This window comes from Thermobia domestica, chromosome 8, assembly GCF_964235325.1.
Source record: "Thermobia domestica chromosome 8, izTheDome1.hap1.1, whole genome shotgun sequence".
NCBI classification, from domain to species: Eukaryota; Metazoa; Arthropoda; class Insecta; order Zygentoma; family Lepismatidae; genus Thermobia; species Thermobia domestica.
The window spans coordinates 274,142,071-274,168,772 of NC_137461.1; the positions used below are offsets into that span (position 1 = coordinate 274,142,071).

At 34.4% G+C, this 26,702-nt stretch overlaps 1 protein-coding gene across 4 annotated transcripts in view; it reads right to left on the minus strand.

Annotated features, from left to right (window-relative positions):
• The window catches only part of LOC145693640 (uncharacterized), a 389,003-nt gene that overhangs the window by 58,579 nt on the left and 303,722 nt on the right, over nucleotides 1–26,702 (minus strand). For 3 of the 4 annotated variants that reach the window (XM_081769825.1, XM_081769827.1, XM_081769828.1), the window contains 3 exons: nucleotides 15,778–16,520; nucleotides 10,417–10,569; nucleotides 2,653–2,774 (listed from right to left, as the gene is read on the minus strand). In XM_081769825.1, the coding sequence (XP_081625951.1) occupies nucleotides 2,653–2,774; nucleotides 10,417–10,569; nucleotides 15,778–16,124 (622 nt within the window). In that variant the 5' untranslated portion in view covers nucleotides 16,125–16,520. The remainder of the gene's footprint in view (nucleotides 1–2,652; nucleotides 2,775–10,416; nucleotides 10,570–15,777; nucleotides 16,521–26,702) is intronic. The other variant, XM_081769829.1, reaches the window with a different exon arrangement.

A 26,702-nucleotide genomic window follows, 5' to 3' on the forward strand; every position in this document is an offset into this window, starting at 1 on the left:
TTCAGACATGATATCTTAAAGTAAAAAAGCCAAAGGGGAGGAAAATACCTTGAAAGTGATTCTCATTTTGGATCTTTTGAGATCTCCTTTTCTTTTTCCCAGGATGAGCAAACTTAATGACTTCGTTTCGTGTTAGTAAAGCAATGCTTTTGGCAACTAATGTCCTTGTATCATTTGTGAACAATCAACATGAAAAAGTAAATGAGAGAACAGAAAAACTAGGTTTATATATATACTGTATATTACTTTATAATGGATGGCTCACAAGATAAACTATTTCTTCCAAATTCAATTGACATTGTGAAAATACACGTAAAGGAGAATAACAGCAAATACAATAACAAGCATTTATTTTTAATTTCTTAACTAATATAAGGGTAAATTTATGATGAAACCATTGTATTATTATCCCACTTACAGAGGTCTAAAAAGTATAAGACACTTTATAATATAGTTCAGGGATGCAAATAACCACTCGCCCCGGGCGAGTGGTTCATCGGTGCGGGCGAGTTTCTAATATCACTATTAAAATACAAAAAATAAGTAAATGATTTCTATTGTCGGATGTGGGCTAGTAGTTTTTTTCTTGGACTAGTAAAATTTTGTTGCTTATTTGCATCCCTGATATAGTTGTAAGGGATAAGGGAATGGTTCCCTTCCATATTTAACATTACTGATCCTAGGGGTATCTAAATTGACAAAGTCCTGTACCGTGGAGAAAATACAGGTTATTTTAAAACATCCTATCTTCCTAAGTTTTTTTCTCTAGATGGTTGAAACTTTCAGAAATGAAAGAAAAAGTACCAATCTATTAGAAGATGCTGATTTTCGCCCAAAACATATGTGAATAATGATTGCAAACAATAACTGTTTTTTTTTTCTTGCAAAGTAATAGTGCTTGAGTGTTGTGAATGAAATGATACTCCTTCTTTATTTCTCTTCCTACAATGACTGAAAGGCATTCTTGGATTACGTTTGCCAGTAGATAATTCAAAAACACTCAAAATTACTTTCTCAAATAAAAGAGCATACAAAATTTATTTTTGGTTGGTATTTCAAATTTTAAATGGCCTTTTTGTTCCCGAACGACACTCGGATATAACGTAACAGCTTATCGTTCCGGAACTACAGTAGAATTGAAAGTGTTAAATGACATGACGAATAAGCGTTATGGAGAATAACACGGCAAGTGCAATGAAAAACTTTATATATGTGAAATGAAATTTTTCAGTTTTACGTCTCACAGTTATACCGTGGAGGCTAAAGGAGACGGTGATGATGAGAATAAATGAAATGATGAAGTGAAGAAATTGGGAGGGAACTGGAGAACCCCGACAAAACCCACGCACACGGTGTTTGTCCACCACAAACCTCACTTGACGCAAGCTGGGATCGAAAAAAGAAAAAAAAAAACTATTTTTCCAACAATTTTCGTCTTTTTCCATTTTTTGTATCTTCACTCATAAAGAAGTTGGCCTATGGGCCCGAATTTTGATACACCCTATATACATACATACATACATATATATATATATATATATACACAGGGCCGAATTTAGGGGGTGCAAAGGTGCACGTGCACCTCCCCCCCATTCGTTGTAAATATACTCTACCTAAAAGAGAAGCTAGCAGTGAAAATAGCAACACTTTCCGAAAATTTCTGCTGTGATATTTTCATTTGGGCTTAAAACAAAGGAAGTTTTGCAAAATCGATAGTTTAAGTCAATTTTCTAAAAGTTGAAAGGAAAGGATTCACCGAGAACAGACACTTAGCATTCCCTCATTCACACCACAGATGACTAAAGGCATTTTAAAAAATTCCAATTCAATTCAAATGTACTGGTACTTATTGGTGCACCCCCCTTCAGAAAATCCTGGATCCGACTCTCTCTATATATATAAACTTAGAGAGAGGGTGTTTTAAAAGTCCGGGACCAATGAAAATGCTGTGTTGCCAATTTACCAGGCTGTTCCCTTGGGACCTCACCAAACGAATTTTTGAAGTGTATGTTCCCGCAATACAACAATGTGCATGTTCCCCATATCAGTTTTGCTTTCCCTTACGTTTCGAACAGCGGAATGGCATTATGGAGGGGATGGTATTATTTAAAAATTAATTAAAAAGGAAAATTAAATATTCTATATCTCGAATTCCTGTTATTGTTCTTATAGCTTTTTCTGATATTCATTTAAACACTGTTTGTGCCCTGAAAGAGTTAACCTATAATAAAATGCTATAAAGCAAATGAGAATATACGTACATGATATGCAGTCTTTAATATATTTTTACTAAAAAATATATCTTTAAGTTACGTAGTATATATACTGCTCTTGATTTATTTATTTTTATTTTTTTTTATTTTATTTATTTATTTATTTATTTATTTATTTATTTTTTGTATAGTTACTTACGCGCACGCCAGTTTAATTTTGCATCTAAGTGTACCTTTAAAAGGTTAACTGAGAAACATTTTTCTGTACCAATCTGGGAACTATTGAGATTAAAGTATAACCATTCATTCAATATGAATCAACTGAATTAAAATAAATTTAGACGCAATTTTCGTAAATTTACACGCAGCAAAATTCAACAAAATAAATTCAACACTTAATTAAGTATTTCCTTATGTCTGAGATACGTGTTGCACTTACTTCCTGCCAATACTGCAATTAGAACCGCTACAGCAAGAAGAGCAAGGCCTATAGTCCAGCAAATACACCGCTTCCATGATGGCGTTCGTCGTTTGTCCTTTGTTACATACAATTTCTCACCCCTACAAAAAGAATGAAGTAGAAAACATAAAATTCAAATATATAAATAGATACTCAGGTACATTTATTACTATTAAAATATCTTTGAACATTACCGAATGTTTTAAGGTGTGAGTTACAATAATGCGTATCTAAACTTGAATCAATTCACCGTAAAATAATTTGAAACTTTACGGTTAATGTAAATTTAATAAAGGACTCGTTAAGTAAGGAAAACAAAAATATTTTGGTATTGAGAACTATTAAAAGCCCTGGTGAATTCTGGACAATCTGGCACGAGGAATCTGTACGAGAGATATGATATCAATATAATGGTGTAGAATGAAGGATTGAAATGAACTAGATATGTTTGACCAATAAACCATAGACCAGTACACGCATGTCATATTGCCTGGACCACAAAATTATATTTAGCTTACTTTGTCACAGTAATGCACACCATATGGAAATACTACAATAATTTGCTTGTAACCTCTCATCTTGGCTGTTTGGTTGCTGTGTTTCTACACCAAAAGCAACTTATCTATGGATTATATGAATGGAATTCATGTGTGTTTCTGTTGTCTATTTGGATGGATACAATGAAAGCTCATAGAAATTGAGCAAATTGAAGCAAAGTAACACAAATTTGTATGTAAAGTCGTTAGTAAGTAAATAAATAAATAAAGCACAACAGTCAGAAGCAGGATAAAATGAAAGCTACCATTTATCAGAGTCTAAAGTCACTTTATTTCTGTATAGATCAGCTTTTCCCAAACTTCTTTCAAATAGGGACCACTTTTATTTGTCAGAATGCTCTACGATTCCCCTCCTTTTATTCCCCTTCGTAAATAAATTTATCATTTGTGTGTGTGTGTGTTTTGACACACCTGTATGGTTATTTATTTATAATAGTGTTGACTATAATTCCCCTCATTTTAAATTGGTATTACAAAAATAAAATATACACTAGTTCTCTTAGTAACTGAATTCTATCAAGAATATTTTATAATAATGCCTCTATAAGTTAATAGAATTTGAATACTTTTCACCGTATTAAATTTATATAATCTACAGCTGTTTGAGATTCTCAAATTACACTATTCACTTGAGTTTAATTTCTAAAATTCTCAACTATAGTGTGCGTGATACGTCATTCACTTGAGTTTAATTTCTGAGATTCTCAACTATAGTGTGTGATGCGCCATTCACTTGAGTTTAATTTCTACCTTATTTTTAGTCTAATGTTGAATTTAAGAGAACCACAAGGACAGACCTTGAAGATCACAGTTGGAGAAACACTACCGCAGACTTACGTAATAATGACATATTCAATGATTGGGGAAAACTTTTTATTGTATCGTACTATATTTTGAGGAATGTTAGATACAATAGAAGAAGATAAAGAATATCATTTATAATACGTATTTGAAAAGATGCCTCTTACATCAAGATGAATCTGTTGGAGGGAATTTTCTCTTTAAATGAAAATATCCAAATTTGTGGCAAGTTATCTGCAACAATATCGACAATGAAGATAATTATATCACGTTATTTTATTCCTTGTTTTCTCCCATTATTATTATTATTATTATTATTATTATTATTATTATTATTATTATTATTATTATTATTATTATTATTATTATTATTATTATTATTATTATTTTCTATGCCGTGCGGCAATTACAAAGGTTACTTTCCTATATCTATCATTTTAAGTACATTTTACCTTATATTTCGATGTAACTTTCTAGCATTGATCTGGCTATTATGATAAACTCTCTGAAAGGCTAGAAGCAGGGGCGGATCCAGAGGGGGGGCGATCGCCCCCCCCCCCCCACACAATATGAAACTCTTATTTTATATATAAATAAACCCATCCATAACAAGTTTGGAGCTCTTAAAAGTAGCAGTATTACCGCCGACCGCCCCCCCCCAGAAGTCCGTCCTGGATCCGCCCCTGGCTAGAAGAAAAAGTTACCGTATTTTCCGACGTTGAAGATGTGCTTTTTTCTTTCTTTCTTTGAGAGTAAATCCAAAAATAGCATCCGTCTTATACGCTGATACAGAAATTTTGCTTATACCAATTTCGATCAGTATTCCGTATTCTGTGTTGTTCGATGTACTCCTTATTTTCTTCCGATGTGCAATAGCATTCCAGCTACATACAATATTTTCACTCAGTGAGTGCAGTTTGGATACAACCGCTTTCTTTACCGTTTCATGTATGCTTTGCTCTGAACACATTTGCGGAGGAAGATGATTCTACACTTAGTTATGCATTATTAACTCCACATATATTTCTTACTAAATTATCACTTAATAATACTTAATTATCACTTAATAATACTTAATTATCACTTAATAATACTTAATTATCACTTAATAATACTTAATTATCACTTAATAATACGAGGGGCAGTCAGAAAGTTCCCGAATTTTGTTGCAGCACTTTATTGCCACAATATAAGTACACATTTATCAAGTCGCCTTCAAAGTAGGCTTTTTCGGAATACATACACTTGCTCAACTGTTGCTGCTATTGCTGGAAACACAGACGAAAGTCCTCTTTTGGTACCGTATCTTCCGCAGTTCAGCCGTCACGTTGGTTTTGATCGTCTTCTACGATAGTGAAACGGGCATCTCAGAGCCCAATTTTTCCTTAAAACGTCTTCGTAAACTGTTTTAAGGCTATCAAAGTCTCCAAAGCAGGTTTTCCCAATTTCCACATGAACTCAAGGGCACCGATTTCTCTGTAAATTTGGGGGCCCCCACTCAGATGCAGAAGGTATATATATATCAGGATGTTAAGACAAATTGCATTCAAATTATGCCAAATATTGTATATTCATAAATATACTAGGGGGCTCACATGAGCTTTGGGGGGGGGGGCATGAACTTAAAGTTTGCGCGTTGCTTGAACTGCGACATTGTGCCAACCGATTACCACGCACTCCTCCGTCCAGCTACACAACTCGTACACTGCTTGTCATGACCTGTCCACACTTGTCAAATTCATAATTAGTCAACCTAAGGACTGTACGGTTCAAGATTCATTATGATTTCATCATAAATGCCAAAACTACAAAAAACATTCCGGGAGCTTTTTGACTGCTCTGGTAAAAATAATAAAGCTTACAATATGCAAGGAAATTTTATTTTCCTGAAAATTGAATATAGAAAATAGGGTGCGTTTTATATCTTGGACAACACGGTAATTTTTATTAACTAAGACTTGTATTGTCATTTTCCACTAATAACTTTTTTTTTTTTTCTTTCTTGCTCTGATCTTGAAATAGAAACTCAAAACCAAAGTCGTTTAGTCTTAACATGGAACTATTAATTAAGTTGAATTTGACTGAATTTAATTTGGTGGTGGGGAAAGATGGAATGTTTCGTCAAAGTTGGTGATGATAAGTATCTTACGCCACTACTCACAAACCACCATTTTACAATTAGGTAAAGTTAAGCAACTCAATTACTCATCCAGATACTAAACTAACACTGGATTAAAAAAAAAAAAGTAAATAAAAAATAAATGACAAAATTTAACCTATTTATACATATTTCTTTAAATACTTCACTAAATTTAAGGCAACGTATCCCAACGAATGAAGTAAAGCACATCCAGCAGAGTTAATTCTACATTCTTCTTCTCAACTGTTAACATTCTACAAAATATAAGTTCTTGTTAGAGTCAAGACAACCACATTTGAACTAGGATCACCAGATCTTACATTTTCCCGTAAACTTTACGTTCTTCGTTTTTATTTTCACCGTAAAACAATTTCTTCCGTTTTTACGTTATTTGTTTTTATTTTCTCTGTGAAACGTTTTTTCCGTTCGTTTTACATTATACGTATTTATTCTCACTGTAAAATGATTTCACCCGTTTTTTTACCTTATACTTTTTATTTTACCGTAAAATATTTTCTTTCATTTTTTACGTTATAAATTTTTATTTTCTCCGTAAAATGATTTCTCTTGTTTTTTTACGTTATACATTTTTATTTTCCCCGTAAAAGATTTCACCAATTTTCTACGTTATACAATTTATTTTCAACATAAAATGATTTCTCCTGATTTTTTTTAAATAATTAAAATAAATGACACTTTTAAAAAGTTTTTATAAGTTAGTGCGAGAAAAAGTAGACAAATCATACTGTTAATAACGCAACCAAACGATATAACTTGGTATTCTAAGAAAAATATGCAAGTTGAGTTTTCATCTCATCTAACCGGCATCCGAACCTCATGTTTAAGAGTAATTTGGTTTCATCATCTTAGTCTTTGTCCCTCAAAACCCTCTTGATTTTACCGCAGTTTCGATCGATTGTGATATATTGAAATCAGGAACAGAAGCTACTGTGTACTAATAAAACCAGAATCTACTGATTTCAGGAGCTACTGTGAACTAATAAAAGCAGAATCTACTGATGTCAGGAACAGAAGCTACTGTGATCTAATAAAAGCAGAATCTACTGGCGACAGGAACAGAAGCTACTGTGAACTATAAAAGCAGAATCTACTGATGTCAGGATCACAAGCTACTGTGAACTAATAAAAGCAAAATGTACTGATGTCAGGAACAGAAGCTACTGTAAACTAATAAAAGAAGAATCTACTGATGTCAGGAACAGAAGCTACTGAGAACTAATAAAAGCAGATTATATTGATGTCAGGAACAAAAACTATTATGAACTAACAAAAACAGAAATCAAAAGTGGTTGTGAAGTTCGACGTCCTAAAAGGAACTTTTTGAACTATTAAAAAGGATATAGGACTGCTAACAGATGCAAAATAGTTTTCATTAAAATAAAATTGATGGCAAAAAAAAAAAAAAAAAAAGCTTTCTTTTCACCTAGGTTATAGGAGACGAGGACATATAACTTACGTAGGATCCCAACCACATAAGCTTCCACTGGAAATTGTAATATACGCGTACTTTATTCTGCTTTATGTTGCACTTATTTTTAATGAAACTGATCCAGTTTCCAGCTAAGATTATTGTACGTTGCTACATGAATATATTTCCCCCTAAAAATTGTAAAATCTTCCATTTTTTCTTCTCTGAAAAATCTGGCAATCCTGTTTCGAACTCTTAAGTTAAATCACGGAAAAGAAAAGAGAAAGATTATACGTGAAGATAATGTCACCCTAATTTTGAAGTTTATTTGGTATTGTATTTCCATAGGGTAAACACACAAAAATTATCAGCGAATGTTATAATAACTTATACCTGGCTGAAACTTACAGTATGCAGTTTACTATCTTTTCTTTTACATGTCATCTAATGGAGTTCAACTCTGATCGCCTCGACTCTAGCATAACTATCTTATAACTACTCACTTCTTAGAAACGGAAGATGAAACTATGTCTTATACAGAAATTTAAAGAGTACGTGGTGGAACATCATATTCAAAAATCCACACGAGGGTATTACAAAAAGTAAATAAATAGCATATTTTGAGATTACATAAGTTTCAAATAAATAGATATAGTAGCGCCAAAACACTCTCAAGTGGCACATACGTGAATATATATATCAAACGAATATGTGAACCACGTAAGAATTGTAAATTAACGTTGTTGTGCAAACTAAAATGCATTGTAAGATCGCTGGAGACGAATGGCAATGACAGCTTCTGCTCAAACATAAAGTCATTGTGGTATGACTATAATTATATATCTGAAGCAACACTTCACACTGAAATAGGGTAAATTGATATCATTGTGAACAAGGTAACACAATTATGAACATTAAACAAAAAAAAAGTACTGTATAACTTTTTGATACTATGGCAGTATCACAGGCGTGCGCTGACCCTTGGATTAGGGGGGAGGGGGGCAAATCAATAGCGGTACTCCTGAAGATATGCAACCACTTTGTAATCATTACTTTCTTTATAATTTAATTTTTATTTTCATTTGCCCAGAGGATGTTGAAGTATCTGGGAAGGTGGCGGACCCAGGAGCCTACATATAGTGTGTTAGGTGTGTGTATGTGTGTGATAATATACTGCTGGGAGGAAACAAACAGAAGAAAGACTGAAATATAATTAAATCGGGAAATTTTGGTCGAGTATTGCAAAGTTCAAAGTGTTACTTTATATAGCGATGATTACAGACGTCTTTCAGGGTCCGTTTTTGTGAAATATAATCCTTATTAGCTGAAAAAATTACTTTAAAACTAAAAAAACCGCAATGCCAAAACATTAGGTCGGGCAAGCGCCCCCACTTGCCCTTACGTGAGCACGTATATGGGCAGTATCTACATCAGACACAAGAACACCTCTCTCGCAATAATGAGACATTCTTGTGTTTGATGAATATACTGTATAGGTCGAAACACTACATTATCTTGTTAAATGTGTATCTTTTGATTACAATTATATCAATTAATGTGATAATCACAAAATTAAATAGTGCTGTAAGTGAAAAAATATTATTATTAGTATGAAATATAGCTCGAAATAGGCTCTTGCATTTCTTGAAATCCTCATAAATTATCGTATTTGTCAGTATATAAGACGCAGTGACACTATATAAAGTTATAATTTTAGCAAAAAAAAAAAAAAAAAAAAAAAAAAAAAAAAAAAAAAATGCTTTGTTAATAATCCTTACCTAAATATAGAATCGGACACGCGTCTGGGAATTTTTATAGCGCATGTGCTTGTAAAGAAAAGTATATGTGCTATGTAACGATATAAAAAGCTATTGTGTCCAAATTACATTTACTGACTTACTGATTCCTATATAGCTGGAATGTTATTATTCACCGTAAGGAACCAGGGAAAATATCAAACAACACAGAATCAGGAACACTTGAAATTGAAATAATCAAAATTTTTGTATTAGCATATAAGACTATTCCTTTTTTGGACTTATTCTCAAAGGAATAAAGTGTAGCATCTTAATATGGCAAACGGTACAGTACTTATATCCAATCTTGTCAAACCGCGCAGTATTACAGAGGAAAATCAAATCTAAAACAAGCGTACGCTTGAACAGTGTCTAGTGTTCTTTCAAATATTCCGCTTACAGGACGTAATACAATTTAAATTGTTATTTCAGATATTACGAGTACTCGTCTATGCACTTCAACAAGCATAGTAGTAGCTTTAAAAAAAAAAAAAAAAAAAATGAACAATAAAACTCTTAGATAGTAGGGAAAAGAGTTCGAATGAGTTTGTGAACTAAGTGATTGTATATCAGAGATGTCAAGTAGTGTCAGATATAAATAACAATCCAAACGAAAGTGAAACTTTTTATAATTTGTACGGGAAATTAATACAACTAATTTACCCGAAAGGGTAAGGAAAAGAACAATGAATGCAAAAGAATTATGAAGTTGAATGACATGAGTTGGAACAGAAATACTTTAGAGAATAACATCTAAACTGTGGTTCTTTTTCACAAACTATAACACACGGTTTACGCTTCCTATGCGGAAACTAACATTGGACATTATTCGTTCGTGAGTTATGTAATCTCAAAATTTTATGTGTCCAATATTATACTGAATATCCTTGATAACAACACGCTGTCCTTACTTTTCTGAAAATTTTCTAATTGGGAGAAAGCAGTCTTTTTTTTTTTTTTAATATGTTTGTGTATGTGTATTTGTACAGTATCTAAGAAGTACGGTCAAAAGATGCTGACCTCGCAGCTTTCAGCCAGTCCCGATATTCCACTACGCCCTCCATAGGTGGCTTGAGAGAGTGACCTGACCTATCCACACCCGACACCGGGCCAGGCAAGGTGAAGGTTATGCGAGGTCTCAGCATGTCAGTATTATCAGGGTCACCAGTCAAACTGTAAGAAAGGTACGTGCAAGAGAAAAAAAAAAGTGCAACTAATAGATTCTACATTTATACTAAATAAAAAATATAATAATAAAAAAAGGAGTTTACAATAAGAAGAATCCCTTCACCCAAACATACAGAATAGCAGCATCTAAGAAGAATTCAGTGTATTAATATTTTTATTTATGTATTTATTTATTTATTTTCAAGCAATCTTTTAGCATTTCAAAGTTATCTTCATTTTAAGAATCCTCCGTAAGATTTAATCTATTCAAAAAATCAGAGCCATAAGCTCCTAAAAGACTTTAGAGATTCTTCGAAGAGGTTTATATAAATTAAAATGAACGGCTCTAGTTTAAAAAAAAATCGGTACAAAAATGTTGATTTTGCAAGTAATCATCGATCTTACTTGTATAAGAATATTTGTTAAAATGTGAGACAATATAACTCTAAAAACAGAAACACAAGTGGTTTCGTAATGAATAAAGAAGAGCAAATGAAATATATTTGGTAGTTGGTATTGAAAATAAAAAGAAGAAATATTAAGAAAAATGTAATCAATATGTTAAAAAAATAAATAAATAAAATAAAATAAAATAAAAACGCCATATGAACATGTAGTTCACAAGATATAAGGATAAACATATTAATATGAAAACGTAAAGATTCTTCTAATTTTCAACTAGAGTTTTTAGGAGCATCCCCCTCCACTGATCTTTCGTTTTCACTGACTCGTCATTCGATTTCTGATTATGTGTGTATTTCTTAACTGTATTGGTAATAATTGGCAAAAAATAAATACATTAATAATTGATATTAGGTTATCTTGATCTTAATCAGACATGACAGACGCAATGAGTTTTAGGGGTTCACAAAGAATACGTAAATTAAATTACGTAAGATAAAGAGGATGATAATCATTTGAAAAATAAATAATAATAACCTACCAGAAGTGTTAGAAAAAAGGAATAGTTATTTTATTTAATTATAAATAGTGGCATTTTAATTTAAGATTCGATCGCCATTTTACATTCCTCTTACTGTTAGTTATATCCATATTCATGTTTTCTTTTCTCTACTTCATTGGTTCTCCACCAAATTTCCATCACGACCCCCATTTTATCACATCCTCTTGCCAGCGACTTCCTTATAATTTCTGAATTGTAATAAGCCTGTGTGGAATTTTTAATGTAGAATCCATTTTTTGTATATATATAGTGAATATAGTAACTTCCCTAAAAGCGAATGGATTAAAACTAAATTTGGTCAGTTCATTCATATTACAAATACCAAATCTAATTCCATCATACTGTTTCAAAATGGAGGACGTTTGAAAATTTTAAAACTTTATAACGCCCTTAATTTTGGGTCATATAATGAAAAAATAAAGTGATTTCTAATTTTGGATTTAAAAAAAAAAAAAAAACAACTTGGATTTGGACTTTGCTACATCGTACCTGTGTGAAAGTGGTTTTTCTTCCATGGTAAGCATTAAAACAAAGACAAGATATCGCTTATCAGTTGAAAATGGCTTGATAATGTGCATCACGGACATTGACGCACATGTAAAAATCACACCATGCATTTGTATTTTTCTGGTATTTCAACACGTAGTTCTCATTAGTTTCATATCGTACCTCTTTTATTTAAATTGATTTTTAAACAACTCTACACCTGTTGAAAATGTTTAGTAGACCTATTTTTTGTTGTTCTGAACAGTGTGTATAAAATTAAAAATATGCCTATCTGAACAAAATACAAAATAATATTTAAAAATATTTTCCGGTATTAGATTCTAATTATATTTATCTCTTCCCCCAGGTTGAGAAGCCCTACTCTAGTTTATTCGTTCTTTTATTTTGCCTAATTCAATCTACATAGTACAATCCTAAAGCACATATATCGCTTTCAGTGGTGCATGAAGATTTTTTTTTTATCAAGGGGAAGTAGGTTCATGTACTCAATCTGATATCCTTTCAGGACAAGTGTGATTTTTGTATATACTAAATCTTGATATAGTAAATGTTCATTTTTTCATATCTTGCTCAAGGAGGGTTAAACTTCGAACCCTCCCTCCCCACTTGAGTTCGCCACTGATTGCTTTTTTTTTTTTTTTTTTTTTTAATGTTTACTTTAGAACGACAATAGGAGAGAAGAAAGTATTGGGAGGCAAAATTAAATTCGAGATTTGAATGGATTTACCCGTTTCATGGTCCTTACATGCCGAAAAAGGGAATTCAGAGGAATGTCCATGTCTTTGCTCCAACATTTTAACAAAAGCTGCATTTGAACATGGTGTCCAGCTGGAAGCTTCACAACTACTGATTTGTTCTTTAATTTCTTTTCTTTCTTTCTCTCTCTCTCTCTCTCTCTCTCTCTGTATACTAGAGACCTGCACGGGCCGGGCTTGGGCGGGCCGACTCTGTTATTTCTTTGGGCCGGGCCGGGCTTGGGCGGGCCGACACTGTTATTTCTTTGGGCCGGGCCGGGCTTGGGCTGGCCGACTCTTCAGGTCGGGCCGGGCTGGGGCCGATCAATTGCAATTCTTTAATAATTATTCTTTCGTTAAACGATAATTGGAATAAAGCAAAACGTTGAAGTAGTGTATCCGTGAAAAATGTTACAAAGAATGCAATAGCTATTTACAGTTTGTGTTGCTTAGCGGCTCCACTTTCACTATAGAGGATTGCAGGCATTATGCGGTAAATTAAGCTCTGACCTTGACCTTCACTGAACTCAAAATATAACAAGAAGGGGTGGGAATGTTTTCCCTGTCGCTAAACAATATTGCCATCTTCACTTTATGCTAAATATCAATTAAGTTAGATTTTTGTTGCAGGGAATAGAGTTTTTGTTCTCTCGATGACAGGCAAAGTTGTAGGAGGCAACAGTACCATTCGGGAGGCAAGCGTCAGGTTGTGAACCAGAGTTTAGAAAATGTTTCTGAGGGTTAGATCAAATTTAGTACTAAATTTTGAGAAAGATTGGGGTTCGAGCTTTTTTTTTTTAAATTTATCGGGCCGGGGTCGGGCCGAAAACTTTTAAAATTTATCGGGCCCGGGCCGGGCTTGGGCCAAGAATTTTAAAAACTTATCGGGCCGGGCCGGGTTCGGGCCGAAAATCTCCAAAACTTTTCGGGCCCGGGCTGGGCCGGGCCTAGGTACGTTCGGGCTGGATTGGGCTCGGGCTGAAAAATTCGGCCCGTGCAGGTCTCTACTGTATACACGTCTCGTCCCTACATGATGAAGTATTTAGCGAAAGAGCTTACTATTTTCAGTATATGTAATTTTTATACAAATATTGTAATGAATGGAAGCTTTTCAGAGTTGTTTATCAATTAACTCTAGACTTTCTTCTCTAATAAAAGTTGAACTTTATATTTGAACTTCAAAAAATTCATTAAAAAGAAACACATTACAACTCCGTTCATAAATTCAATTTCCACGGAGGATCCTTAAAACAGATATATATAATTACTTGCAGTATATAGTTCGCCATAATGCATTTTAGTATGGTGTAATGCGTTATAGTATTCTCAAACCACAATAATTCATTCGTTGATACCAGCTACGCGGGGAAGCCACTTGCAATAGTAAAAGAAGTTTTACATCAAAAGCCTCTAAAACACGAATTGACGCTATTAGAAACCAAGTAGTGAACAGAATGGATAAAACCACATAATGGTTTGTTACAAACAGTCTTGCTTTATGTTTCTGTGGCATTGTGAAAAGGAAGATTGGACACATTATGAAATATGGAGAAATCACGTAGTAGCTACGGAGAGAATTGTAGCAAGGAAAATAGCTAGAGGGAGATCATGAACCAAATAATACAAAATGTAGGAAAGAAAACGTACATGGAAATGAAACGTCTGGCTCAGAATAGGAATGGGTGGAAACCAATAATACAAGACGTAGGGATGAAAAAGTATATGGAAATGTAAAGTCTGGTTGAAGATAGGGAAGGGTGGAAACCTGTGTCAAACCAATAATACAAGACGTAGGGAAGAAAAAGTACATGGAAATTAAAAGTCTGGTTGAGGATAGGGAAAGCTGTGTTAAACCAATAATACAAGACGTAAGGAAGAAAAAGTACATGGAAATGAAAAGTCTGGTTGAGGAAAGCTATGTTAAACCAATAATACAAGATGTAGGGAAGAAAAAGTACATGGAAATGGAAAGTCTGGTTAAGGATAGGGAAGATGGGAAAGCTGTGTTAAAGCAATAATACAAGACGTAGGGAAGAAAAAGTACATGGAAATGAAAAGTCTGGTTGAAGATAGGGAAGATGGTAAAGCTATGTTAAACCAATAATACATGAAGTAGAGAAGAAAATGTATATGGAAATGAAAAGTCTGACTCAGAATTAGGAAGATGAGAAAGCTGTGTGAAACCAATCGAAAGATTGCTGACCTGAGAAAAAGAAGACAAATGTGTTTGTTTTATCAATCTATTTACGATAGGATGTTAAATATTTTTATTCATATTCGTATTACCATTTTTTGTAATAGTTTGAATTAAAAAAAAGAAAAAAAAAAGATTTTTTAAAAAATTTCATTAGACTTAAGCGTCCCTTTCAGCAGCGAGTCTATATGAAAAGTGGGATTACAGCTTAGCGTGAGATCTGAGCTACATGAGCTCCCGCCGATAATCGAATCCAAGCCTCCCGCGCTAAAGAAAAGCCAGGCATAATTTAGATTAAAACAATGTAGAAATGAAGAAAGTGTAAGGAAACGGGAAAAACCCCGAGAAATCCTACCATAAAGCTCACTTGGCATGAGCTGGGATCGAACCAACGACCCCATGCACCAGAAGGAACGAGCTACTATTAATCTCCAATTTTTGACTTTAAATTTGGTATTAATACGGCACATGAAATATTTGAATGCGATACTATGCAGACAATAGTTATAGAGTTACTGTATTTCGCTGGAGTCTTCTCTGTCCAATGTGAGTCTCATAATGTAGGTTTTTTAATTATATACTATGTTCTTACAAATAGTGAATGCTATGTTGAAAACCTGATATACAATATTACAGTTATTCATAAAACTGGGAGATGCATTGTGCAGTGTACAAACTACTTGATTACAGCCATAGCAATCTAGAACGTGCAAAATGAAGGAAATGTGAAAGGTGTGGGAAAATACTATTTTCGTTCCATACTAATACTAGCAATTTAAATCTATGAAGGATAAATAAGTATTTTCCTTACTTACCTAATATATTTTCGGTGTTCGTTCACTGGCACAAAGTATTCATCGTATGGGTCGCTGTACGTTTCTCCCAAATCAACTTCATCTTCCTTCTTTGGAATACCATTGGAGCCATTCAAGGATCCATTGTTTGGTTTTGCAACCTCCGCTTGAGCACCGTATGGATTCATATTGACCAATTCTAAATTTACAGCCTCGTTTAACTCCTTCTCCTTTTCTTTCTTCTTCTCCATACTCCCATTTTCTATTGGTTTGACGTTACCCTCTTGTGTCGTGTTCAAGAACGAGCCATTCGGAGATAAATTCGTAGGCGATGTTCCTTTGGCTTTGACACGTCCTCCAGCTGTCATGTGGACAGTGACACCATTTTCTAATGTCACTTCCTCTTTAGTACCACTTTCGTCTCCTTCGAATCCAGGATTGTCTATCCCGCCATTGCTCTGTTCTTGGTTATGGTTATTGCTACCGGTGTTATCTTCAATGTGAAGAACCGTTTTCAATTCCTCGTTGGCTTTTGTTTTGCCATCTTTCGGCTGTTGATCGGCGGATTCCGGGTCAATGGCTATTGACGTGGTACTGACATTTGCGGCTGTTCGAGGTGGACTTTCGCCACCTTCTAGGCTGCTGTCTTTCACCGACGCCGTTGTTTCGCTTCCTCCAGTGGAGGAGCTGTCCCTCTCTTCGGTATCCAGGATGGCGGATTCCTAGTCTACTGGGCACTGAGTTGAAGGCACATAGGCCAATTTCTGCAAAGAGAACGAAAAGACACTCTGTGAATAATAAGAAACACAACAAGAAAAAGTAAAATTAATTTAGAAATTAAAATACCGTTAAATTAATTTTAAGTAGGCCTATCTTGTAAGCGATATCGAGATTACTGCAATCCAATGTGTATAAGCCATTTTGAGGTGGTAAGGAAAACATAGTTTTAAAAAATTCGTAACCATGATTTCAACAGTAGCCTACTTTTAAAAAAATCTCATGCACTAAAAGTAGACTACTAATTGATCAAATTTATTTATGTGATTATTGTATATCTCAATATTTCCACATTGAGTCGGTGGGGGGAGGGGGAATTGAGTGCTCTAATGATCCCAAGAGCTATGCCAGAGATAGTTTCCCTAGCAGAGACCCTCCCATGCCTGACAGGTCATTAGGGGTAAGAGACAGCCGAAGAGAGATATTATGGTATTGGACAGCAACTCTACCACTCTGAGGCTGAAGATGATTGACATCGGCAAGGCTCAGATGTGGACAAAAACAGGCAGAGGCAGAATTCTTCCATGGCTCTTTCACTGAGAGATGGAAGGATGTGGGACACCACCACTTTTCTCAGTTCCTAGAAAACAACATGGAAAGAAAAATGAAGAAGTTAAGACGTTCCCTTATTTAGGAAGTGTAATATCCTCGAACAGAAGAAGTGAAAAAGAAGTAAGTTCCAGAATAGCACAGGCTAAACAAGCATTCAATAGGAAAAGAGGGCTGCTAACATCAAGAAACGTGTCCTTGGACGTTCAAAAACGATTTATTAAGACCCTGGTATGAAGCATGGCGTTTTACCGATCAGAGACGTGGACATTGAGAAAGCTGAAATATCCAAGCTGGAAGCATTTGAAATGTAATGTTGGTTCAAAATGCTGCGCATATCATGGACCGAAAGGAAAAGTGATGAAGGCGTACTAAAGGAAGCTAATGAAAGACGACAAATCATGAAGATAATAGGAAAAAGAAGAAACAGCATGCTTGGTCATCTTATTCGGCACTCCGATTGGTTCACCGTGTTGACAGAGGGAAAGGCAGAAGGAAAACCAGGAAGATGAAGAACAAGGATAGAATATCTAGATGCAGTTAGTTACGAAGAAGAGATCTTATGAAAGTATAAAACAGCTCTCCCACGAGAGAGAAAAGTTTTAAAATTTCCATGTTTTCCACCAACCTATGGTTGAGGTGGTATAGTAGCAGTTATTGTATAATGAGACTCTTTCTGTAACTCACTATGTGTATTTTTATTCATGGTCGAATCCTTTGTCAGTCAACTATATATATAAAATACATCGGATCAAATTGAATATGATACTGACAGCGTGATTAGCTTTGTTTGTTTGTTGAAATTTAGTGCCCTCTTACAGCACAGAGGTTATATCAGATGTGGACCTACATTTTAAAGTGGAATCTAAAACACTGTATTGCATTCAACTTTTGTAATGGTTTCCTACCGGAAATTGAATGCGGACCACCAGTACTAAACGCATACCGTACGAATGGGAAGGCCTGTATGAATAGAAATTGCATCAAGGACTTACTACTTGATGCTCTCACACAAATCATCTTCAAGGCAAGCTGGAGATCAATTCAATTCTCGAGCTAGTCCATTCTTTCTATATTTTCTATAACTGCATTCGCACCTCTAGAGAAAACAGTGTTATTACCTTTGTTTATCATGTTTAACTATCAATTTTGTCCAAAATTTTACAAATCTTAAAAGTTGATTTACTGAAAGTTGTAGTAGGCTAGAATAAGTCTCATTTTACAAAGGTAAAATAGTAAAATATAGTTGTGCGTCGTTCGCTAAACACGTACTTTTTATACAGGGTGCTTCAACACCGGCAATGTTTGGGAGGTGATTCCTGACACCAAGGTAAGACAAAAAATATAGATACCAACCTGGGTGCACAAATGCTTCCTTTCGGAGTTATGGGCTGCCGAAAACATGAAAAAATGAACTTCGAAGGTCCATAGCTCGAAAACTATGGGACATACCGTAGTCGGGTCAAGACCACTTAGGAAATAATATGTGCCCTATCCAAATATCCAAGTTTCAGAATCCTGTGGTACTTCGGCAACAATTTTTATAGACGTACAGGAGGTAGTTGGTGTGTTTCAAATTATGCGCCCGTAGCCAAGTTCCCTCTACAAAAATTGACGCGTGAGTACCTTATGATTCTGAAACATGTATGTTTGGATAGCGTACATATCAGTTCCTATGTGAGGTTTTAACCTGACTACGGTAGATCCATAGTTTTGGAACTATTGACCTTCAAAGTTCAATTTTTTTCATGTTTTCGGCAGCCTATAACTCCAAAAGTTAAGCATTTGTGCTCCCAGGTTGGTCTATACTTTTTGTCTTATCTTGGTGTCAGGAATCACATCTCAAATGTTGTAGGTGTTGTTTTGAAACACCCTGTATATCATCTTTGGCATGTAAAGAGGAAATGGTAAGGGAATCAAAATTGATCCTTGCGGTACTCCTCTACAAAAGCAAATTGGATTTAAATCATAAAATGCACTTTTTTTTTTAAATGAATTTAAATAGCTTAGAAAGAAATATTCAACAGAATATCAGAACTTATGCTCTCAAAAACACATCTAGAATCATGATTTGGATGGTTAATGAAATGGTACATCAAAATAAATTAATGATGTTGTTTCGAAACAAATCATTCCAATTACTGTAATAATAGGAATAATCTTAAAGAAGCAGAATTAAGGCAACACATAACCTTCGGCGAAATCCCTTAACAAGATGACACAGGGTATTATTTTTATATCAAAGTCGTGGATGGTTAATTGCATTTGGCTTTGAAACAACCGAAGAGAATCGTGATGCGAGTAAGACTTAACTGTGGATTGAAGTTTCAGTGCGTGTAAGCGACTTACTACGATGGGTATTAAAAAAAAGAAAAGAAAAGAAAAAGAAAAGAAAGAAAAAAAGAAAGAAAAAAAAAACAAACCTCAGAAAGAAAAATACAAGATATTTGCCGAATGTATGGTGGTTAACTCACCGGAAACTTCGGGCCTAGGACAAATCTGCCAATTACCAAATGCGCCAATCGTGAAAATGGACAAATCTGCCAATGGACAAATCCGCCAATGGACAAATCTGCCAATTGACAAATCTGCCAATTACCAAATCTGCCAATTACCAAATGTGCCAAACGCAAAAATGACCAAATGCGCCAATTGTGAAAATGGACAAATCTGCCAATTACCAAATCTGCCAATTACCAAATGCGCCAAACGCGAAAATGACCAAATGCGCCAATTGTGAAAATGGACAAATCAGCCAATTGACAAATCTGCCAATTGACAAATCTGCCAATTACCAAATGCGCCAATCGCGAAAATGACCAAATGCGCCAATCGTGAGAATGGACAGATCTGCCAATGGACAAATCTGCCAATGGACAAATCTGCCAATTGACAAATCCGCCAATTACCAAATCTGCCAATTACCAAATCTGCCAATTACCAAATCCGCCAATTACCAAATCCGCCAATTACCAAATCTGCCAACGGATAAGTCACCGAACTATCATTTTATTTTAGATGTATTCTTCAATCATCATCCTACAATATTACGAAAAAGAAGAAGAATTATTTATGAAAGAAAGCGGAAAAGGGTATTTTAATTTTGATGTGTTTTACTTTAATTAATTCGCAATTATGTTTCAAAATGAATGTTTACTGATGTTGGTTGTTGGAGTTTAGTATCCCATTGCTGTACATAGGTTATATGAGACGTGACGTAACGCGATTGAATTTTAATGCCCTCTTACTGGGAATCGAACCCGAAAAGACTAATGTTTGTTGTAATTATTCGATAGCCAACAAATAATTTTCAGAGTAAGTTTCTCTTTATGTAGTTAATACGTTTAAAGTGGATTGAATATGATCCAAGATTAGTTCATATAAAAGGAAAATTAGTATAATTGAGTTCACTTCGCATCTATTAGTAAATACACATTAGTAACTGGTGTTTTGTAACTTGTATGCTTAGTGATTTTGTAATAATTTTGTGATCCTGATTACAGATTTCTAAAGTGAAAAATATTAACTGTTAACAATCGGATTGTACGTTTTGTTACTTGATTTCTCTTAACACTGGCACACATATTTCCAAGAATGAAACGCGTAGTTCTAACAGTCTTCCAATGACGAGACATATATCATTCCATTGATAATATTGAGGTAAACAAAATGTTATACATGCGTGTAAAAACCCATGTAAACTTTTGTAGAACATGTAGTAAAATATCGTATTCGTAGATATGAACATTGATGCTCTGTTACAGCTACTTACTGATATAAAAGTGAAATTGAATTATATCGTCATTAACCATGCACACTGATCTTGGAATTGGCCTCCCTGGATGTAGATATCTTTATTCGAATTTGTGACAAGGATATACACATATTTCAATACCTCCCCAAAATTATACAGAAGTCGTCGTCGCTGTCATTAAGATCTTTATTACACCAATTCTAAGACTACATTACTCAGTTAATGAGATATAGTCCACACTGTTGATTGATTTTCTTCCTTTAAAAATAACATTGTCAAACACATTATATATGTATAAATCGATAAATCACATCGAACCAAATAAAATGAGATGCTCGAATACAAGTTTAGTTTATTAAAAAAAAAAATGCTGCACTAACAACTGTATCTTTTGTTGCCAATAATCAGTGACAGCTTTCATTCATTGTCCTGGCAGTAGCGAACTAGCAGAGTTTCCTTGTCTTTTCGTAAGGTGACACATACACTTTTTCGAACATGATAGTTGTAATCGTAGGTAATAACAATCAAGTTAATTAAAAAGTCTTGGTAATAAGTATTTTCAAATTGGTTAAAATGAATACGAACCTGTTTTCGGAACGGGTAATTTGAATAGAGACATCAAAATATAAGCCGTCACTTTAGAATCTTTTTAAAGAAAATTACAAAAAAGTTTACTTAAAATATTTACTTTATATTTTACAAGGCTATGAAAATATTTCTTCACATTCTTTCAAATATTCACAACTTTCACAATTACAAACTAGAATTTCTCACCAAGTACAAGATCGTATAAAAAATAAATACCAAAATTTATAGTTGTAAAAGAATTTTTTTCTGTTATAACTTTCGATTTTAAATTTCACGACTGTAAATCAGGTCAAGAGGACAAAAGTTACTTGTAATATGGGCAAAGTTCCTACAATCTAGAACCCCGCAAACCTGACTCTTAATAAATTATATAGAAAAAAAACTATATATTCTAAACGTTCTAAATAGAGTACTCAAAAAAGATCTCAAGATACGTGTTTGCAAACAAGTCATGATTATACTAACTACTGCCTACTTATTAACGATGTTATTATTGCTAAAATAATTGCGTTTCTTCTTACTTTCCTTATCCATTTTCTGTTAAAGATTATGGATTCTTGTTCAAGACTTTTTATTATTAACTTTTACCGACTGTATTTTTCTACTTATAATAAGGAATACATATATTGGTTTATTTCGAAAATGTAAAAAAGAAGCAGACATCCGCTTAATGAATTAGATCAGCCATAGACAGGGCTGCTCGTATATTTCATGGTCTTTCACACAAATTCTATGCGAGGTCCAACCAAACTTGTGAAATCTCCATAACCGTAAAGGTCGTCAGCACAGTTGCAACTTCGTTTTTGTTGAAATAGTCAAGTAACAATATTTATATGGTTCAAGTCCTTTTTCTTTATTATTTCTTCTACTACTTTTAAATTTGAAAATTGAAAGAGCTTTTGTGTAAAGTGTATCCCTCTCATAGTGGGCTACTTACATGATGATGCACCACAGGCACTTCGTCGGTAACTTCAAACTTGAAATACTCATAACGGAATAAATTGAGTTGAGTTGATTTTAGTTTAGCGTCCCTTTCAGCAGCGAGGCTATATGAGACGTGGACCTACTGATTAACGTGGAATCCGAACCACATGAGCTCCCGCCGGGAATCGAACTCGGGTCTCCCACGCCAAAGGCGCGTACGCTAACCGCTTAGCCACGGAGGAGCTCTCATAACGGAATAAACAAAATAAGCAAAGAAAAGAAATAAACTGGCTCCCCAAAGACCCGCTTTTCCACAATATTAGCCACGGTTACCCCCTTTGCGGTCATATTAGTAAAGAAACGCAGTTTGTCCTTTACAAGATAATATTTCCTCTACATACATTTACAGTCTTTTTAAAATTAAATAATATAGAATAAGCCAATACATTACTCACATATTTATCTTCGTATTCTCTTGTATTTCTTTCATTATAATATATTCATGGGCATATATAGATTGATCCTTTGGAACAAATGCTATAACTTCAATAAAAGTATCACAAATTGCCTACTTATAATACAGCATATACAGGGTGCGGCACGTAAAACCGGCCCGTAAAGTGAACACATAAAATGAAATGTAATGTATTGAATATGATTAACTACAACACATAAATGAAATGAACCTGTCGACTCAATCTCCTGGTTGACTTTCGAAGACTTCTTGTCATTGTCTCCTCCACCTGCATCTTTAATTCAGGTGTGCAGACAGATGGTCGTCTGTTCCTGGGAGCATTTTGAACCGATCCTGTACGCCGCCATTTTTCAATCAATTCCTGAATGGTGCTTTTTGCTGGCACAGAACGTCCTGGAAATTTCTCTCGAAACAAATTCTTTGTTTTCACAAAAGATCCAGTGAGAATGAACCCTTCAACAATGGCAACACGCTCGAGTATCGAATACGGCATTATCACACACTGACACTCACCCGGCTTAACACAACGAGGCCTTCCCACCCAACACAAGTACATACTGATCATGTGTAAAGAATGTTCCTCGAGGTACATTGGAATGTACATGATAGGTACGTGAATAGAGCAATCATGTGAAATACACATGTAAGGAATAAGGTTACTTCCGCCCAAAAGTACGTGCATGACACATACCGAGGAATGTATCTATTATGTGTATATCACGTACCGTGTATGTACTTGACACATTTACTTGGCATTGGCATGTGCCAGGAATGTACTAGGCATGTCAGTAATGTTCCTTAGGGCAGTGCTATGCAACTGGGGGTGCGAGTACTTAAATACTAAAACCTTACCGCTTCATTTTTACGTTCGAATTTAGAAGCTTGTACTTTTAAAAAAAGCCAAGCAACTAACTCTGAAAATATATGCCCTTCTCCGGCATCTGTGTGGCAATTTAACTATCTATTAAAATACTACAGTAACATTTACGAGCGACCGAGCTCTAACCTATAATCTTAGCATTCAAACCTTTGATTTACGGTTATTTGTGATTTCACGTTTATAACAAAGACAAATATTTTTAAAAGAGTGTAGTTTAAATAAAGTACTGAAATAAATATTTTTCACAAAGTTTATCCTTTTAAATTATTGTTCAAAGGCCTTTGCCTTTAGTAAGCCTTCTCCGAAATACATGCAAATGAATTGTGCTGCCATCTTTGGAGCTCTTTTAAAATACACATATATGTTTCTCGACAATGAGATCTCAGAAACTACAGGCTCTAGAAAGATGACGTTTTCACTGATCGATTGCAAATTTCATGTAGATTGTCCAGTTCTAATTGAATATTTAAAAAACATGGGCACTATTTCTTTAGTACATTTTTACGGGTACATTGGAAGTGTTGAACTTTCAAAAACATAAAATAAAACATCACATCCTAATCATTACACATTCCAACACCACACTGTTGTATATAGCGGTTGTATATGTCTCCGGCATTTGTTTCATAGCCAAATAATAATGGAAAAGGAAGGATAACCATTTCCTGAAGGATGTCTATATTATCAGGCTGAATTTCTTTCAGGAGTTAGTTTATACTTAAACTTACGTCTTCCCGACAATTTTATTTAACGTCTAGTTTTAACGTACAGGTTTTGAACTAATTCTCTGCTGTGTAACGTCACAATATAACCATCAATGCTAATTTTATGAGGACAATTCTGCCAGTGGGGTTTAGAATGTTACAACCTAGAGAACGCATCAAACGTCAGAAAATTGCAAAATGACACACACAATATATTACAATGTGGCTAAACTCAGAAAGTGGCTATAGAAGTGAAAAGCATATGGCTAAAAAGCCACTATTGGCTCTTTGGAAATTATGTGACTAACGACGTTCTCAAAATGGCCAGATCTCGTCACAAAGGGACTAAATTGGCAACCCTAGTCGCAATACGAAGCAACTTACGCACAACCATGCCATGGTACATGGGGTATGTGCCATTCACATTCCTCACATTCCAGTGAATCATGTAAAAGTACCTTTCAAGTGTCAGAAATTCCTCGAAAGGCACGTACCTAGCGACACGTGCTATGCATATGAAATGTACATTTTTCAAGTACCAGGTACGTAAACGGTACATATGGAACTTAAATGGCACGTTCCTAGAATGTACCTGGTTGGGTGGGTTTTTCTCAACTGGTTTCGACAAGTTTCACTGGCTGCGGCTGCACGTGACTGCTGCAGGTCACGTAAGTCAACCCGACCTCGACACGCCATCTCTTGGTAGGAAGGTAGATTATTTAAGTGTTCCCAAAAACACAATATACCAGAATATTACGACGGGCCGGTTTTACGTGCCGCACCCTGTATAAAGTATATATATTCTCTTATTATTTGTGTAAGTGTTATTCTCTTACATACAATTTTTACCTTATGGTTTTTCAATGAATAGGTTAGGTTCTCTAAAATAACGATGTGTATGACATGTTCCCTTTTTTGTACTTATAAATTTATTTATACAAAACTTAACATTTCGACTCATATTTCTTTGATTGACTAACTAGTTATATATTTTTCATTATTCATTTCGATAACCTGAGAATAGTTGTAAACTATAAATTTATAAAGTAAGTAGTCATAACTTCGAAATCAACATGTTTTCTTCTTCCATTTCTCATTCAGTCACTTTCTTTTAGAAAAAATGTACTGTGTCTTTTTTACAATTGCAAACGTAATATAGAGTCACAATGATACAATTTAATGGCATATAAATATTATAATGTCTTAGGAATGTTCGTTAAAATGACATACATTAAAGCTTATACATACCAAGTTTTTGATAAAGTTATTACAACCCATTATGTATCAATAGTGGCATCTTAGGAAGAAGGGCAATGCATTATACGACATTACATTAGTTGAATCGCTTTTGGCGTTCTTTTAGGTACCTCATTGCAACCACAACCTTGAGCTACACCACGAGATGTAGAAAGAGTAGAAACAACATTCTAGATAAGTGTGTTAAGTCTGGTGAAGATACTATTATAGTATTGAAACTTTACAGTTTATACAGTGTTTTTACTAAAAAGTGCTGTACCTTGTCATGACAATTGAGTTAAATATAAAATTTGTTTACAAGGTCTACAGGTGGTTTATTTAACTTTAGAAATATTCTTTGAACATATCGTTGTGCATGTTAAGGAGATGCAAAGAATTTTCACCTATACAAAATTAAACATCACTTTCATTATTGCTTACAGTAACTGTTTACATATACTTAATTTTCAACTCTTTTCATCTCTGAAGCAAAAACAGATCATTTTTCCAGATATATTTATTTCCTTTCTACAGAAAGTAATTTATTACTTGAATTATTAAAGGTAAACTAAAATATTGCTCTGAATTTTACCACTATTTTACGTATTTATTTATAGACCATTCTCGTGGGTAATGATGTATATAGTTATTCGCTGTAAGTCGTAAGTAAGACACGTGCGGATAACCATAATTGATAGGACGATCACTACCAACTTCATTGGAACATGTGTGGGCTCACGTGAACGCACGAACAGTAACTAATCTACTATTGAATCGCACGTTTATGTTCTTTTCCTACGATTTTTCTCCATCTGTTCATCGCTTACAGGATCTTCGTCATTGACTAGGCACATGGAGGACGCTGATATTTCGATAATATTGTCGTTTTACCCTTTAACACAATGGCGACTATTGAGTGTGTATGAATTTCGCATATAGGATGAATACCAAAATTTTACTATAGGGCATTAAGCTACATATCTCACACATCTGTTGTTCCGCTATGGGTGCTTTCATCCTCAATTGTCATCTCTATAAATATTTGAACAACTTTTTGCG